General features: G+C 40.1%; 1 protein-coding gene and 1 long non-coding RNA gene across 8 annotated transcripts in view; one reads left to right on the top strand and one right to left on the bottom strand.

Moving 5' to 3' along the window:
- Nucleotides 1-566: 566 nt before the first annotated feature.
- On the top strand, nt 567-6,533 carry LOC134485231 (uncharacterized). Its single transcript, XR_010063252.1, has 2 exons — nt 567-1,220; nt 1,573-6,533. It is a non-coding gene; the product is annotated as an uncharacterized LOC134485231 (long non-coding RNA).
- The window catches only part of Hectd2 (HECT domain E3 ubiquitin protein ligase 2), a 68,822-nt gene continuing 56,889 nt past the window's right edge, over nt 5,717-17,649 (bottom strand). For 5 of the 7 annotated variants that reach the window (XM_039080637.2, XM_063265214.1, XM_039080636.2 and 2 more), the window contains 7 exons: nt 17,262-17,420; nt 15,352-15,426; nt 14,580-14,667; nt 14,389-14,495; nt 12,602-12,717; nt 12,019-12,162; nt 5,717-8,102 (listed from right to left, as the gene is read on the bottom strand). In XM_039080637.2, the coding sequence (XP_038936565.1) occupies nt 7,982-8,102; nt 12,019-12,162; nt 12,602-12,717; nt 14,389-14,495; nt 14,580-14,667; nt 15,352-15,426; nt 17,262-17,420 (810 nt within the window). In that variant the 3' untranslated portion in view covers nt 5,717-7,981. Of the gene's footprint in view, nt 8,103-12,018; nt 12,163-12,601; nt 12,718-14,388; nt 14,496-14,579; nt 14,668-15,351; nt 15,427-17,261; nt 17,430-17,649 lie in introns of those variants that run through there. The other 2 variants (XR_010053954.1, XM_039080639.2) reach the window with 2 other exon arrangements.

Raw genomic sequence — 17,649 nt, 5'->3', positions numbered from 1 at the left:
GCCTCTCAGAGCCTTGGAGGTCTTTTCTCCTCAGATTTAATTACTAGATGAGTACTAATGTGCTGGGCTGGAGCTGTTCATATACTCAAAAAAAAAAAAAACTTAACAAAATTGGAGATGGAAACTGCATTGATTAGACAGGCCTTCACTGAACTGGCAGGTCACAGATGTTACTAATAGGTTTTAAGTCCCTATCACTCCGCCCCACTGAGCATTCTCACAGAGGAGGGGCAGTAAACGCAGGTATCTATCTGGGGACCCAAGTAACTTCTACATCAGTGGTTCTCAACCTTGCTGCAACTTCTACAGTTCCTCATGTTGTGACCACCAACAATAAGATTTTTTTTTGCTACTTTATAGCTATAATTTTGCTACTGTCCTAAATCATAATATAAATATCTGATATGCAAGGTATTTGATATGTGATCCCAAAGAGGTTTCTGCCCACAGGTTTAGAACTGTTGTAAGGTCATTGGATCTCCAAATACAGGACCTTTGTAAAATCGGTTTTGGGGACATGGCTTAGATTCTGACTTCTAGTTGTCACCAAACTACTTCTCCCTCAAGCTACATATATAGCTTGACCACATTTTGACTCCATGCACAGCCATGTTTGCTGTGCATGAGAGATGTGCATGGGAGCATTCAAGGAAGTCTTGCTTAGTTAGAGCTGGCCCCACCCTTTGCCGGCTGCAACTCTTGGGAGAATAGGTCCTGCACTTTGTCTGGGCAGCACAGTAGAATTGGCCCTGGTGGCATGGGTGAGGGATAGCCAGCCCCAGATGGCATAAGAAAGGGGGAGCTGGCCCTGCCTCCTGCTGGGGCAGTGCTGGAGAACTGGTCCCGCCCATCACTGGGACAGAGCTGGAGAGATAGCTCTGATGTCAATGGCACAGGAAAGCTGGTGAGCTGACTAACTTAGCTTCCATCCAGGCACAGATCCAGGGCTTTGAGTTGCCCACCCCAACAGCTACTTCATCTATAATTTGCCGGAGTGCACGAAGGGACCAGTCCTGCAGGATCTCCATGACAGGGCAACAACAGATATCCAAGGGAGTCCTGGTGAGGATCCAGTATTGATAGAGTAGTAGAAGCCAGAGGCCTTGAACCAGATTAATGACTCATTGCAAAAATGACAGCATTGCAATGACCATTTGCAAGTAAAGTTGTTTGGGCAAAAGGTATAATGTGTGACACACCATGACACAGCACTCTCCAGGGTAAGATTTGGTTGTTGCTGTTATTTTTGTTGGTCTGCATTTTTTTTTGTTTTGTTTTTTTCTTTTTCTCTTTTTTTGTTTTCTTTGGGGCAGGGAGGTTGCAAGGGTGGAGGGTGGATATAAAGGGATGGGAAGAAGAGTGGGATTGGGGTGCATGATGTGAAATTCACAAAGAATCGATAAAAAGTTATTTTTTAAAGTGACCTCATAGGTGTGTGGTATCAGCCAGTCTTGTCACAGTCTTCAGCTGCAGGAGTCTCAACTCCATTGGGTTCTATGTCAACCTTACAGGAGCTGCCTTACTCTTTTATCACCATCTTTTCTTTATCTAGTAACTTTCATGTCTCCCCAGACTAACTGGAGCATCTCCTTCCTGAGCATTCAGCCTACGACCCCAAGGGACTGAGCTGGCTCCGGTGCAATGTAAACTGAGGTGGTACTTGCTATTTGGGGCTTGGCCTTGGAACTATCCTGGGTAGGTGCACGATGCCTTCTCCTTTAGTTCCCTGAAGATGGGCTTCAATGGCGCTCTACAGCAGGTAGACCCATAGATAGGGCGGAGGTTGCGGGAGATCAAGAACAGAGGCCTTGCTATCCTGAGCCTCCTTCAGAGCTCTATTAGAAGTGAGCTTGCAGTGGACACAGCCGCTGAGTTTTGGCCATGAGTTTGCCAGTTCAGCTGATCTGTCCTGACTACTCTTCCCTTCTCCTCTACCTCTTTCAGTACAAATGGAGGAGTTATAGAAAGATGTGTCTCTAAATAGGGGTGCTCACTGGCAGGTAGTAGTGGACACCCAAGTGCTGACTATGGCCAGACTTATGCTTAGAGATTCCTGGATCAGATGGTTAGGTAGAAGTAGTTCTGGAGCAGCTTTTCTGTAGAGATCTAAACTCCCTTAAAATGTAGTCTAATGCCACTATGTTGTTATCAATAAAGAAGCACCAGTCTGATAGGCGCAGCAATCATAAGACAGGGAAAGTAAGCTCTCATTCTAACAAAGAAGAGACTTGAACTGACTATTCCTGGTTGTCAACTTGACTGTATCTGGGATGAATTACAACCCAGAATTGGAGGGCTCACCTGTGATCCAGATCTTGAGGCTGGAACACACAAGTTTCTGACCTGGATCTTGGCATGGAGATCTTGAGGTACAGTGGCTATGAAAAGCTTAGGTTCAGGCAAGGTGGTACACGCCTTTAATCCCAGGAGACTAAGGCAAAGAGATCTCTGAGTTCAAGGTCAGCCAGGGACAAAACAAGCCCCAGATCCAGGCATGGTGGTACATATCTTTAAGTTGGACCACACCTTCTGCTGGAGGCCTACATAAGGACATTGGAAGAAGGAAGAGTCACCCTTATTCACCTGCTTGCACTTACTAGCCAGCACATCTGCTGGAACCTACTTCTACAGAAGAGCAGCTCAAACAACCAGCCTCGTGGGACTGAGCAACTACTGGATTCTTGGACTTCCCATTCACAGCTGACCATTGTTGGGTTAGTGGACTACAGACTGTAAGTCATCATAATAAATTCCCTCAATACAGAAAGACATTCTGTATATTCTTCGACTCTAGAGAATTCTGATTAATACAAGACTAAAATTGTCCCTTCTCCTTTTAATAATAGAGCTGGTTTGGGATATAGCATATTGAATTCCCTTGACTATGGCATCATCCATGCCTTTGATAAATGCAGTGAGAGGTGGCGATCCATGGTATATAGTCGTATATACTGTAGGTGAAAGACCCCAGCTTAGCAGCAGTAACGCCATTTTGCAAGGCTGTACTTAAGATGACTGGTTCAGGGAAAGGTTAGAACACTGAGTACACAGCGGCTGCCAAGCAGGATGTGTATGGTTGAAGGCCTGGCAACAGGACCACTGCAGTTGAGCGCCTGACAATGAGAAAAGCCCCGGGAGAGGTCCCACACCCTGGTGGGGGGCCGAGTCAGCCGTTATGTTCCAAGAAGGTAACTAGGAAACTTGCCCCCGGGCTGAACCCTTACCACATTAGAATCCACCAATTATATCCCTGTAACCATGCATCTGCTTCTGTATGCTTGCTTCTGCTCCCCAGAATCCTATAAAAAGCCCATCCTTGGTTCCGTGGGGCGCGCCAGTCCCCCGAGTGACTGAAGCGCCCACAGGTGCCTGTGTATCCCGACAATAAACCAAATCCTCTTGCTGATTGCATCCTGTGGCCTCGGTCTGGTCATTGAGTTGGAGGGTCTCCATCCCGAGGGAAAGTTCTCCCTGAGAGCTTTTCATAGGTAGCTAAATCATAGGTAGGTGACAAATGGAAGATATGTGGATAGAGGTGACTTGTCAACCGAGTACAGAAGCCATGGCGGCTAGAGACATTGAGATCTGTTCTCATGGTTATGTAATTAGGACTTGGGGTGGGGGTGGGTATGCTGCTGTAGTGAGACATGGGACTCTAAACCCATTGTCACACTCTGGCCCAATAGAGGACAGCTACCAGACAAAGAACATTCCATTGGTCCCAGACAGGGTTTCCTTTGCCTTGCAATGGCTTTGTTTTTCTTTATTATTAAACATAATAGTTTAGAATTCATATACTCAAATTTTGTCATATAGTGGGATGGAGAGAACATTTAATACCTTTATTCTCTAGGTGCTGGCAGTTTCAAACATTGGCTTTTGTTTTTAACCCTTTCATTGTAACACAAGTTGGGTCAGAGCACAAGTTTTAAATATCTCTTTTTTTTTGTGATTCTTTAATTTTTTTTATTTGTGTATATTCCATGTCATGGGATATGATATGTCCATGGGGACCAGAGGGTATCTGATCCCTTGGAGTTTGAGTGACAGGAAGTTGTGAACTGCCTGACATGGGTGCTGGGAATGGAGCTTGGGTCCTCTGCAGGGAAAGCAAACTGTCTTAACCACTGAGCCACCTCTCCATCTCTTGAAGCTCTCAGCATGGCTTTATGATTAGTTTAGCATTGTTTGGGAGGATTAAAGCATCTCATAGGAGCCAGGCAGGACAAGGTGAACTGAACAATGGAAAGCCTTTATTACTGGCTGGCATATGTGGCTCTGGGTTGCTAGGAACAGAACCACTGAAGGTTTCTCAGCAATGCAGTGGTAGGCTCCCTGAACAGACCTGAGATGGCTTTCACAGAGATCAGACTAGAACCAGCACAGAGGTTAGGTGGTCAAGGCCTAGACTAGGACAGTGGCAGTGTAAATAGATCCACAGTGGATGTGGAATTGCTGGACCCTGGCAAGGTTACCAAAGGGACAAGGAAGAAGGAACGATTAAATAGATGTCTTAGATGAAGTAGATTAAGGTAAGCTACTGGGGAGACGGTACCATTATAGAGACAAAGGAGGGGGGGAAGGAGATGGTGCTGATGTTGACAGTGCTAAAATTAGTAGGAAAGTCAGATGTGGAGGCCTAGGGATGGAATTTAGAGAAGGCAGCATGCAGGGCAGAGTAGAAGTGGGGGTCCCTAAGAGTGATGAAGATGTCCATCATGAGCTTCTTTCCAAAGGTAAATCCTTACTCCCTTCCTGGAAGAAGTGAAGATAGTCCTCCAACCTCCCCTTTTCTAGTCAGTGGCAGAATTGCAGCAGAGTGGGAGAGCCCTGGACACCACAGTTCCCCTGCAGTTGTAAACACATCTGCCCAGTGTGTGTGCCTTATTAGTTTAAGGATTCCTCAGCCTGGGGTTGGGGATTTAGTTCAGTGGTAGATCGCTTGCCTAGCAAGTGCAAGGCCCTAGGTTCCGTCCCCAGCTCTGAAAAAAAGGAAAAAAAAAAAAAGATTCCTCAGCCTTATCAGGGAATGGGGTCGTGGGCTTCATTAACTATGCTGGTTTTGTTTCTTATTTATTGATTTTATTTTCCTCTGTGATTCATGGGGATCCTCCCCTAGTAATTCATAAATATTTATCTCTGTTCCTTAAGTTCCCCAGTATTGGGAGTCGAGGGGAAATCACTGAGACTCACTGGCCAACCAGCCTATTAGAAGTGGCGAATTCCTGCTTCAGTTTCTCTGTGCCTCACTCTTTCCCCACCCCTAATAAATAGCTCCTAAAGGTTATTTATAAGGAATTAAACTCCTAAACGTTAGGAGTAGGTTTATTTGAATACTTACCATAACATTCTCTCCTCATTTTCACTAACTTTTCTCTTTCTTAAGCTTAGGCATATGGGCAGGAGAGAAAAGGCCAAGGGGCAGGCCTCAGGAAGAACACAAGTGGGAAGTCCCCAGACATCCACTCCTGGGCGCACTCCACTGCTACTGTGTATCATCTGGTGACACATCTTAGTTATGTGACCATTCAGATACTGCACACAGGTTCATACCAAAAACACGCTAAGGCGATTGACTATACTGTGTCAACTCCATAGCTCTTGAAGGTGTATGTTTTAGTAATTTCCTAATTGAAGTATCTTGTAAAGAGCAGTGTAATTTTAAATTTACTGTTTTAATTAATTGTCCAGTGTTTAAAGAAAAATGAACTGAAGCTTGACTGACTGTATAATTTTAATACTTGAAAATGTACACAGATAAACTCAATACAATACAGATTTGTACAAAAGAAGGACTGCTAAAAACACAGAAGAAAAATAAATAATAGGTTTTTTAAAAAAGGACAAGACATTTTATAAATACTAATAAATACTGTGCAATGCTTTAATTTACTATGGCAGATAGAAAAACTCAAGAAATCATTAACAGGTTGTATATTTAAAAAGCTACATGAATTTTCTAGCTGATTAAAATAAAATGTAACAGTAGTAGTTTTTACTTTTAAAATGAGGTATTATTACATTGTAAACCAAAACAGAGCATAAATATATGACTTAGCAATTAATGGTTATAAACTTCAACTTAATAAAAGACAACAAATTTCCCATTATTTATGGACTTTGTCACTTACAATTTGGCTTGCCTGTGTACTTGCAAAAGTGACATAGCTATCAACATACATCGTTAGACATGCAAACCAAACCAAACCAAACCAATACTATTTCCATGAGTCAGCCTTAACAAATAAAAACTTCGTTTACATTTTACTGAAAACACTTAAATCTGGTTTCCTATACATAATTCTTTGTGCTTGTTAGTAGGAACCTACATTAAACATCTCTACGAAGTGCAAGAGAGAAGCAGTTTTATTTGCATATGGATTTAAAACAATATACACACCAAAGCAAACGTACCTTTAGCTGTCTTAGGCTTTCCAAGATTTTAAAGAAGAAGTATCCTTTTGGTATACTCAAATGGGAACGTAGTCATTTGCAGTCTCAAGCCTCACAGGAAAGGAAGTTGGGTTCTCTAACACACGTGGGTGAACGTCAGAACTATGGGCACACTGACGAACTGCTGCACCCTGAGTTCTGCTGGTTGGGTGCAGGAAGCATAGCAACAAGGAAATGCCTAGCTCAGGAAGGGGGCCAAGTGTTACTTGCCTGTGGGTCATGTGCTGGTACTAAATGCTGGTTTCATTCTTATTGCGAATGTCACTTCAGAGTTTTCTGAAGAAAAGCTATCAAAGAAAAAGTCTTGAGATGGAAAAGTTTGTAACATGCTAATAAAACTGCTTCACTATAAATTAAAACAAAACAAAAACTCTGGGGCTTAAAAATGCAGTTTTTACATGCTATTTTATTATAAATAGAAAACAAAGGTACTTTTGAATTTACTATATTTAGAATCCAGTGAAAAAACAAACATTTTAGCCAAAATGTCAAACTTCTACATCATTTTGACATAAATGTTTTTAATTGTATTTCACTTTTGTCAAATATCTTATCCTACATTTTCCAAAAATTAGTGTTTTTGTATAACTGGTGATCAAAAATGTAGATATAAGTTGTACATCAAAATATATAAAATAGCCGGGTTTCTTTTGTGCTTGTAATTATTTTAAGTAGTCAATGACTAGTTTGGTCTAATTTGCTCTACTATATTGATTTTTAAGGAGAAATACCATTATACAAACATGACAGGATACTCAAGTAACCAATTTACTGTCAGGGAGCATGCAGACTAACAATACTTAAAAGAATATAACCATGAATCCAATTGGTCTGAAAATACTCTTGTACAATCATCTTTGTTGATTTGTAAAAGCTGTATACACATCTAAAACCCTAAATTTACTTTGTAAAAATAAATCTTTAGCAATAAATGGCACTATCAAAATCCCATGATTCTTCGGCTGCTGTGTAGTGTTATTTACATGCTTTTCAGCAACGGTGAAAAGATCTTAGAGGACCCCAAACCGATGTATCAAAAGACCCTGTGAACTGCACTTGCAGTTATACTGTTGTTACCTTTGTATGAAAATATGGCTACATGCTTTAAGGTAAAGATAATGTAGCTCTCTGCTCTGCTACAGTGTGCTGCCAGCACACATCTGCCACTGGGTTCCATCACGTCACAGAAACACTCTTACTGCACTTGGCTTTCCCAGTGGACACCTGTGACAAACTATATATGGACAACAACAAAGTGCTATAAAAAGACTGCTGGACTCAGACCTGTTTCTGCCATAGGCTCTTTTTCTCACTGAATACATTTCGGAAATATATATATTTATATATATTAAATCATGCCTTCACTACACATATTTCGTATCTCAGTAAAAAAAAAAAAAGACCCTCATTATTTTAAAAGTGGTGAGCTTTGTGAAAATGTTTTGAAACCGAAACATGAAAGTTTTAAAGGCACAGTAAGAGGGAACTGAGTGCTACATATAGAATACTGTATTTCAAGTCTTCTAGGTTACTCAAGTCCAAACCCTTCTGAATTTGAAATTCCAATAATCAGTTTCTGTTTCAGATCTTTTTTGCTCTTGTATGGGGGAAGGCAGAGTTGATTGAAGCAAGTGTGTGCCACAGGTAACCTAGAGGGAAAAATAAAAATTTAAGGAACACTAAAACAGACAGGAAACGACCAAGAAAGTTAAATGCTGCAAACATTGGGTTCAATTTTCCTGTTCCGTGATGACTCTGTCTTCATTATTGAGGACTTGAGGATCCAGTGCCATTCCAGGTAACGGGGCTTGTTTACAGACAAGACAATCAGTACTCCTGCCTTCAGTAAACTCTAATTGGAAAAGCATTTTGCCAGAGTCAGACAGATGTGAATTTAAATACTACTCCCTCACTTCTGTGGGACTTTGAGTCGCTCAGTGTCTCTAGATCTCAGTTTCCTCACCGATATGCTAAACTGTGCACTTACATTAAAAGAAAAAGACTGTGATCTACACTAAATACCTAGATGGTATATTGCTAGAGTTCAGTCTTGATTGTCAGAAAGTTGTAACAAGCCATTCTGGACCTGCTTTTAAAGCTCTTGTCCTCTATGCACACAGAACATCCAGTCCTTGAGTCCTTCTGATTGGCTCTTTCCACATCGTTCTACCAGGTAACACTGTTGTCTTCATCCAGAGTATCTAGAGACATCTCAGAGCCTTCTCTTCAGTTTTTATGAATTGCTTAGCATCACAATAGCTTTCAGCAAAGTCAGTAAGTATGTAAGAGTGGAGAATATGCCAGAGAATACTTAAGAAGAATTCTGTATGATCAGAGTTCATACTGCAAGACCATACAAAAAGACTTACAAATACTAGGTCAGTTACCATTTATGGAGGCTCTGGATTATGATAAGCACTGCAGCATACGCTGATATGCATTGCTTCATTTAAGCCCCAAGGTAACCTAGAAGTGGTTATTATCCCTACTGTATGGATGAGGAAAATTAGACCTGGGAATATATGGATCAAGTATCCAAAGCTGGAAAGAGTAAACTTGAGTTGCAAATCCAGTCAGATCTGACTCCAAAACCAGTGCTATTTGCTAAGACGTAAAAAACCATTGCCACTCACATTCAACAAAACCATTAATCATTAATAGTGTGCCTTACAGAAGGGATGAAAATTCTTAGTTCAGATGGAATATTGTCCTTGCCTTTTAAGGAACACTATCACTGTACTGGACGGAAATGTCATGTGTCTTTGACAGTTACATTTAATAAATGTTGAAGGCCCTGCTGGGAATCTAGAGTCATTCCAGATTCAGAATTAAACTATCTCTGAAGTAAAAATAATCAGAGGCATTTATATGTTGCTTTTGTATTAAAATAAGTTACTCAAATTACCTTTTAACTCAATCATATTTTTATTGCTATAAATATTCAAAAAACTGTTGAGCAAATAAACCTGCAAATGCAAAAGCTTCTCTTGACATTTTCTCATTCTTTTAATTATGACTCGTATAGAAATTTCTTAATTATATAAAAATATTCATTTATGTTTTAAAGTATAATCTTTTTATTTTTTGTGTGGTATATGCTCATGTGCACATATGTGTGGTAGTACACACATTCATGTGTGTATATAGAGACCAGGGGAAGATACTGGATGTCTATTCTTCACTCCCTGCCTTTAGCTCATTGCAACAGGGTCTCCGACTGAACCTAAAACTTGTCTTTTCTTTGACTTGGCAGGCAAGCCCTAGTGATCCTCATTTGTTTCTGCATCCTTACTCCAATTCAGGGTTGTAAGTTAATGTGGCCACACCCCTGGCTTTTTATATGTGTGCTAGGGATCTGAACTCGGGTATTTGTGCTTAACCAGAGAAGGACAATATTGTGATCCCTAAGTATAATTGTGACATCAGCTTAGTCGTTCAGGAAATAGTTACTACATGTGTTCCTGTATGGAGTATACGATAAATAAGGCCTGCCCTCTATGTCTTGAAGAGACAGTGCAATGACAGCAATATAAAGTGAAATAAAATTTATTGAAAAAATGATGACTTTTTGGTGTCACAGGAAAAGTCAACATTAAAAAAGATCTTCATGAGAAGTAGCAAGCACATATCACATAAAAATGTTTGAATTATCCTAAATGCACAGAACACATGAAACTCAAGAAGGATGACCAAAATGCATTTGCTTCACTCCTTCTTTAAAAGGGGAACAAGAATACTCTTGGGAGGGGATAGGGAGGCAAAGTTTAGAACAGAGGCTGAAGGAACACCCATTCAGAGCCTGCCCCACATGTGGCCCATAAATATACAGCCACCAAACTAGATAAGATGGATGAAGCAAAGAAGTGCAGGCTGCCAGGAACCGGACACAGCCAGAATACAGCAAATACATAGGTGAATGGCAGCAGCAAACAACTGAACTGAGAACGGGACCCCCGTTGAAGGAATCAGAGAAAGGACTGAAAGAGCTTGAAGGGGCTTGAGACCCCATGTGAACAACAGTGCCAAGCAACCAGAGCTTCCAGGGACTAAGACACTACCCAAAGACTATACATGGGCTGACCCTGGACTCTAACCTCATAGGTAGCAATGAATAGCCTAGTAAGAGCACCAGTGGAAGGGGAAGCCCTTGGTCCTGCCAAGACTGAACCCCCAGTGAATGTGATTGTTGGGGGAGGGCAGTAATGGGGGGAGGATGGGGAGGGGAACACCAATATAGAAGGGGAGGGGAGGGATTAGGGGGATGTTGGCCTGGAAACTGGGAAAGGGAATAACAACTGAAATGTAAATAAGAAATACCCAATTTAATAAAGATGGAGAAAAAAAACCTCTCTGTAAAATGTCTCTATATATTACACTTTGTCTTAAAATTTCAGCAGTTAATTTTAATTTAATTTAAACATTCTAGAAACATTTTCCCAAAACAAAACAAAAAAAAAATGAACAAATCAAAGGAATGGGGGAAGGCAGGAAGTGTGTTTTAAGGATGAACCAAAAATAATATGTGGATGTAAACAGAAATGATGGACTCTAGGAATGGAACCGATGAGGTACAATAAAGCTACTAGTGCCAGCTTGTCAGGACCAGGTCAGTGTCATGGAGAAGGAGCTGTATAGGAACCTGGACAGGAAAGTGGCCTTAACTCAGCTAGGCATGAGGTGAAAAGTAAGAGTACCAGGGTGGGACCAACTGGGAAAGCATAGAACCAACTCAAGTTCGGAAATGAAAGTCCTGGGACAGGATTTAAGAACGTCCAATGTGTGACCATAGGGCAAGGGTGATTATGATGAGAGCCGTGCCTTCTCGGAGTAGTTTTTGAAGGCACAGAATAGTGGAATAGGAGTAAGGAGAACCAGAGTGAATTACCCATTAACACTATTAGAAAGCTGTTTAACGTCATGGTCTTTACCACTTCATATGTCAGGAGCATAAGACTTGAAAGGTGCCAGTACCAGTACTTAAAAAGTATTAATACAATAGTTACCTCTGCTCCTTTCAAAAGCCCCAACTTCATAAATTTCCTAATTATAAAAATCATTTACACAAAAATGAGGGCTAGACAACATGCTACTACAAGGTTCTAAAAAAGTCCACAAAGCGAATACCTTACATAGGTATTTAAAAAGAGACAGAAGAGTATCACCATTAGTACTGGGATGTGCCAACACTGCCAGGAACTTTCAGCCAGTCTCCTCTGTTTTCAAGGTCACGTTGACCCTGAAGAATTTTACATGAAAATGACTTCAGATTGAAAGACTTTTTTGATTCCAAAATTACTAATAAGTTACATATTAAAAATAAAGTGAGCTGGGCAGTGGTGGTACATGCCTTTAATCTTAGCACTTGGGATACAGAGGGCGGTGGATCTCTGAGTTAGAAGCCAGTTGCCAGTCTGGTCTACAGAATGAGTTCCAGAACAGTCAGGGCTACACAGAGAAACTCCATCCCAAAAATTCAAACCAACCAACCAACCAACCAACCAACCAACCAACCAACCAACCAACCAACCAACCAATACAATAAGTAAGTTATAACCCAGAGTTTACCAGTTAGTAGAAGTTTCATTCTTTGAAATTTTAAAATTCAAATCAGCCATCCCTCCAACAGGTACTCTGTCGCTTCCTGTGGTAAAGTGTAGCAGCTTCTTCTGAAGTTCAAGAGGAAATCCAAGCACAACATCCCAAAAGTATCTACAGAAGGAAATTCACACATGACGCAATCCTTAGAGACTCTTATAAACTAAGTTCTGAGAAATGTGTTTGATACTAGAATAAAATAACATTTTAAACATTATTTAACCAGTCTAACAATGGATAACATAGAACTTGTTTTTTGTTCTCTATATAATATACAAGTTTTTTTTAAAACACAGTGCCAGTAAAAGGCTATTTATGAATTTAGCATCTTTAGAAAAAAATCTCTATACTTTGATAGAAAGAAACTGATACAATTTTTTCTCAATAAGATTCTAAATACATTCCTATTTTAGTACATTTTTAGAAATAAGTGAAGACAGAGTGGGGCTGCAGAATATTTAACGTAAGTAATTGAAGAATTCTAAGTTATATGAACGAGCAAGGCACATTCTGTTCTGTTCTACATATGTGGCACCTGAGGGTTAGTGCTTACCTTATGGTCAGGTCTGTTTTTGCATAGCCATCATACTGTGTACTCCTCTGCAGTGCGTGCATATCCAGTTCAGGACTTCCACAAACCAGAATTTCAACCTCTTCTGGACGAAGCAGCTGTCAGTAATCATAAAAACCATAATGAAAAGCCTTAAATGAAATCTGAACTGGTTTTATTGCAGAATCAAATCATATACATTATGATAGTTTCAGTAAATCAAATGACTTTTTTTTTGTTGAAAAAAAAGCTTTCCATTTATATTTTTCTACTAAAGTATTTTGCTTTAAAAGGTTTGTATCTTATAACAGTAATTAGAAGTTTGCTAGAAAACTGAAAAAACAACTCGGCATGAACCAAACTCATTCTTCTCCAGTCAGCAGGAAGCACTGATGTGTTCTGATATGGCTGTCCTGTCACCTTTGTGGTGCTCTGTGCACTGCAGGCTGGGTAGTCTGCTAGTCTAGACCTAGTCTAGACTCACTAGCTTTCTACCTTTTAGGTGAGTTAGTTCTCATTTGAGAGTAAATCTGAAAAATAGGCAATACTATGCCATATAATTTTTATTTTCCCTTTCTTCATCTTCCCACTACCAGAGTCATAAAACTTAGTTACAACTCAACAGTACTTCTTTTTTTTTTTAAAGATTTATTTATTTATTATATGTAAGTACACTGTAGCTGTCTTCAGACACACCAGAAGAGGGCATCAGATCTCATTACAGATGGTTGTAAGCCACCATGTGGTTGCTGGGAATTGAACTCATGACCTCTGGAAGAGCAGTCGGGGGCTCTTAACCACTGAGCCATCTCTCCAGCCCCTCAACAGTACTTCTTTTACAAAGGTACGTACCAGCAAGCATATTACAAAGTTACTCTAAAAGAGTGGTTCTCAACCTTCCTAATGCCACTATCCTTTAATACAGTGTCTCATGTGTGATGACCCTCAAACACAGAATTATAGTTGCTGCTACTTTATAACTGTTGCTTCTGTTATGAATCAATCCAATATACAAGATACCTGCTATGTGACCCCTCTGAAAGAGCTGTTATCGACCCCACAGGGGTCATGACCCACAGGTTGAGAACCATTGCTCTGTAACAAGCCAGAAAGAAAGCCTCTTGTTCCTGCCACCATTAGCATTTTGATAATCCATTTCTTTCTTCTTTAAAAACAACATAAATGAAAGGCTACTCCAGACTCTCATGATAAAACAGAAGGGACATATGACAGGCAGCATGGCATGTGCCTGGTTATTTAAGGTGAGAGAATCATGTAGTATTTACAAAATGGTATTCTAACTCCAAGTTACATGGTCAAGACAAGTCAAAGCACCATAAAAGCCCACCAGAAGCTGTGGAGGAGTTGCTGAGACCCTAGGGTAGGCAGGGCAATCACACAGCACACTCGCACATCCCCCACCCGGGAGCCAGGCATTAACTCTTCTGCTATGTTTACTCCTAAGTCTCAACATCTTCATACAGCTTTTAAAGCCCTGATCTAAGGCATAGTAGAAAAGAGAAAGAGCTGAAGTCACATTTTTCTTTCTCTAAAGGAGAAAGGTGAAAGAGGAACACTACTGTTATTTCTAATTTTAGAAACGTTTTGATTCTTTGTGAGGTTCACATCATGCTCCCCAGTCCCACCCATCTCCTAATCCTCTCATATCCGCCCAATGTCCTTGCAACCTCTTCATTTCCTAATTTTAAAAGCTTATCTATTATGATACTTAGGAATTATCTGCTGTACCATTACAAAACATAATCAAAAGCTTAAAAATTTAAACTCACCATTAGGGCATTTGAAGCACACACGCTATGAAATCCACAGTAAAATGCAGCAAATTGCTTATAGATAGATTTGTTCAAAAGGAAGTCAGTATAAAGCTGTACATATTCTGGAAAGCAATTTCACATCTGTTACACAGTCATAGGAATAAAAAGGTATAACTCACTGCGATTTAAAATGGTATCTAACTTACCTCTTCTATTCTGATTGGTAACTGGAATCTTATCACCCCCTGGCTTTAAGTTATAGGATTTAATTACTCCAAATTCTTCTTGAAAAACCTGGTGGGCGATACCACATGTTAATTGGACTGTTGACATACAGAGGCTTCGGGTGGGTAGATCCGTAGAACAGTTCTGCCTCTACATTAACACACAACTGCCACAAGCCTCAACTTTCTAGTGATATTTATATTAAGGGGTGTCATTCTGAGGTAAAAAAGCAGGTTTCCAACCCTTCCTGTTAAATACAGTTAATGTTTTAACAAAGCTCACAGAACCTGTATGGCAAGTGAGCAGAGTGGAAATGAGTGGTTTTCTGTTTGACTCATTACCTGCTCCTAAACCTCCTGTGTTGGGGCAGTGTAAGAGGCCAGCTAGCTTTGGAGTAAAGCCAACCAGTCACGGGAATATGCAGCTGTCTTCGGGGCGTACCATGCCCTTGATGAATTCATTTTCGCCTGCTTATCTGCATGTGTCTGCAGTACTGTCTCTATTACATTTGATACTTTTAAAATTAGTTAAGTGAGAAAAGTGTTGCTATAAGGCTCAAAAATCACAATTCTTGTGTCTGAGACTCCTGAGTGCCTAGACCTCTGATACACTGCTACACTCAGACTAAAGATCCTTCTCTTAAGAATTTACATGTTGATTATTCTTGTTCATCTAACAACAAGTGCTTAGGAACAATGACATTTTCATATTTAAGATTACAGGTCATACACAGTGCTATGCTTTCATCAGTACCTGGAATGTTGAATAGAAATCTTCTTCAACATTGCCTTCATATGATAAGAGTTCCTTTAATCCATGGGCCAACTCCTGTAAAAACAAATCTGTGATCTATCTTTTACAATCAACTAGCATTACTTCAAACTGTAAGGGGACGACTGTGGGTCCCTTACCTGTGAGAATAAAAAGTGAACTCATATTTTAAAACAAATATTTGAGATGTGCTTTCTAAGACTCATGATACTTGCTAAAGATTTCTACCATCCATAGCTTGGAAAACCTGAAGTCCATGCCGGAGGGAACTGTCCAGTTCATACCACAGAAATCTAACTCTCTGATCCACTATTAAGCAAACAGGTGTTACAGTTCTACTGTGACTTCCAGTAATTCCTGTCTTCCTGCCACATCACCTATGGGTCTGCAGTGCGTCTCCCTTTCAAATCACATATATATTTAAAATGTGCTATTCCAGGATGCAGTGCTCAAACCTTAGACACACAGCTCATATGCATTAAGGGTTTATACATTTCGTTATCGTGTCCTCTTCTCCCAAGAAAAGCCTGAGAGCGCTGGGAGAAGTATTTTCTTATTTTAGTTATCTATGAACAAAACTGAAAAGAAGAACTGGCTCAATATTTCATTTTTTATCAAGTTTCATGAAAAATTACTCTTAATTTATTAAATTGTTTGAAGAGATAAGTAATGTCATGGGCTAGAATAATTTTACTTTACATAATGCATTTTAATTTCATTAAAAGTACAGGGACCAGAGCCTTAGATCTGGCAGGGTAGAGGTGATTTTTATCCCGATTACTATGACTTTATATTTATATATATAAATCTGTATCTATATCTATAGCTCCATCCTACAATCACCATCTGTAGGAAAGTCACACTGCACTGTAGGAACCACATAGAGAATGGGGAAGTCTACCATCAGAAACGGTATCTCCCCACAGTCTCCTGGGTCCTCCTCATCTGGGATGATGCCTACACCACCTTCTGGGAGGACCTTCTCCTAGGGTGATGTCTGTGGAACCTGCTCTTAGAATGAGGCTTCCCACATGCCCAAGATGACTAAACCTCCCATGATGAGACCTTCTGCTTTCCCTGCGATGGTACCCACTCATCCTAGCATGACTCGGCTACAGTTTTGTATTACTTGGTCTGTTTTGTCAGATCATGATGCTGTGTCTGAGTGTTTTCTGGTAGTACAATAAAAGAAGACTTCTCCCTGTTTCTAGCAAAGAGAATAGTCTTGGATAGGAGGAGTGGGATAAAAAGTACCATTTTCACCTGTACTGTGAAATGTGAAAATAAAATTGTCAGCGGTTTTTCACGTATTTTATATAAATCTAGGTAGGTAGAGATTTGACATGCCTATTACCATAAAGTATATTTTAAATTATGTTTATGTGTGTAAGTCTGTGTACGAGTATGTGTATATGATTGCAGAGGCCAGAACTGTTGGATTCCCCAGAGCTGGAGTTAGAAGTAGCTGTCAGCACTCTAATATGGGCCCCAAGAACTGAACTTGGGTGCTCTACCAAAGCAGTAAGAGCTTTTAACTGCTGAGCTAGCTATCTTTCCAGCCTATTATTTGCTTTTGATTATTATTTTTAAAACAACCTAGTATTTCCATAAAGACATTAGGGCTCAGAAAGGGTAAATAACTCACCCAAGTTTACAAAGTCAATAAACGGCATGGTCAGCATTGAAATCAACGCCCATCAGACTTAAAAATCTTTACTGTTCTGTAAGAGCTTAGGCACACTGCAGAATAGTCTCTGTAAAGAAGGGACTACAAGGAAGACAGAGAAGAGTTCTACAAGGGAAGCCTGATTTAAAGTAAGATCAGCATTACAAGACTACAAGTAAGGAGGCATTCACATAACACACAACTACAAGATCAATAGCATACTTACAGGCATAATTTGGCACAAGTCGTCAATGGTAACACTGCAGATGCCTACTGGTGTACTCTGATCACTAGGTACAACAGGAGGGCTCAGTAACTTTTTGTAACAGCAGGGAGGAAAACGAATATCCAAGGTGATGCTGTTATAAACAGCTAGTCCCATGAGCTATGCATACTAAATGTTAAGTATTAACATAAAATCCATGACAACAAATAAGCTTCGAATTATGCACCAGTCTTCTTATATACTTCTTTCAGATCTAACACTGGATTTCTGATTAGTCCAACACACCTCTCTTTTTTCTTTATTTCATTTCATTTACACACTATAATTCTTGATTAACAAAAGTCATGGGAAAAGGTGTTTATTTGATAGGATTTAATGATTTCAGGCA

This window comes from Rattus norvegicus, chromosome 1 (genome assembly GCF_036323735.1).
Source record: "Rattus norvegicus strain BN/NHsdMcwi chromosome 1, GRCr8, whole genome shotgun sequence".
Taxonomy (NCBI): domain Eukaryota; kingdom Metazoa; phylum Chordata; class Mammalia; order Rodentia; family Muridae; genus Rattus; species Rattus norvegicus.
The sequence above is the reverse complement of the archived record's forward strand: the minus strand, read 5'-3'. Positions and strand labels throughout refer to the sequence as shown.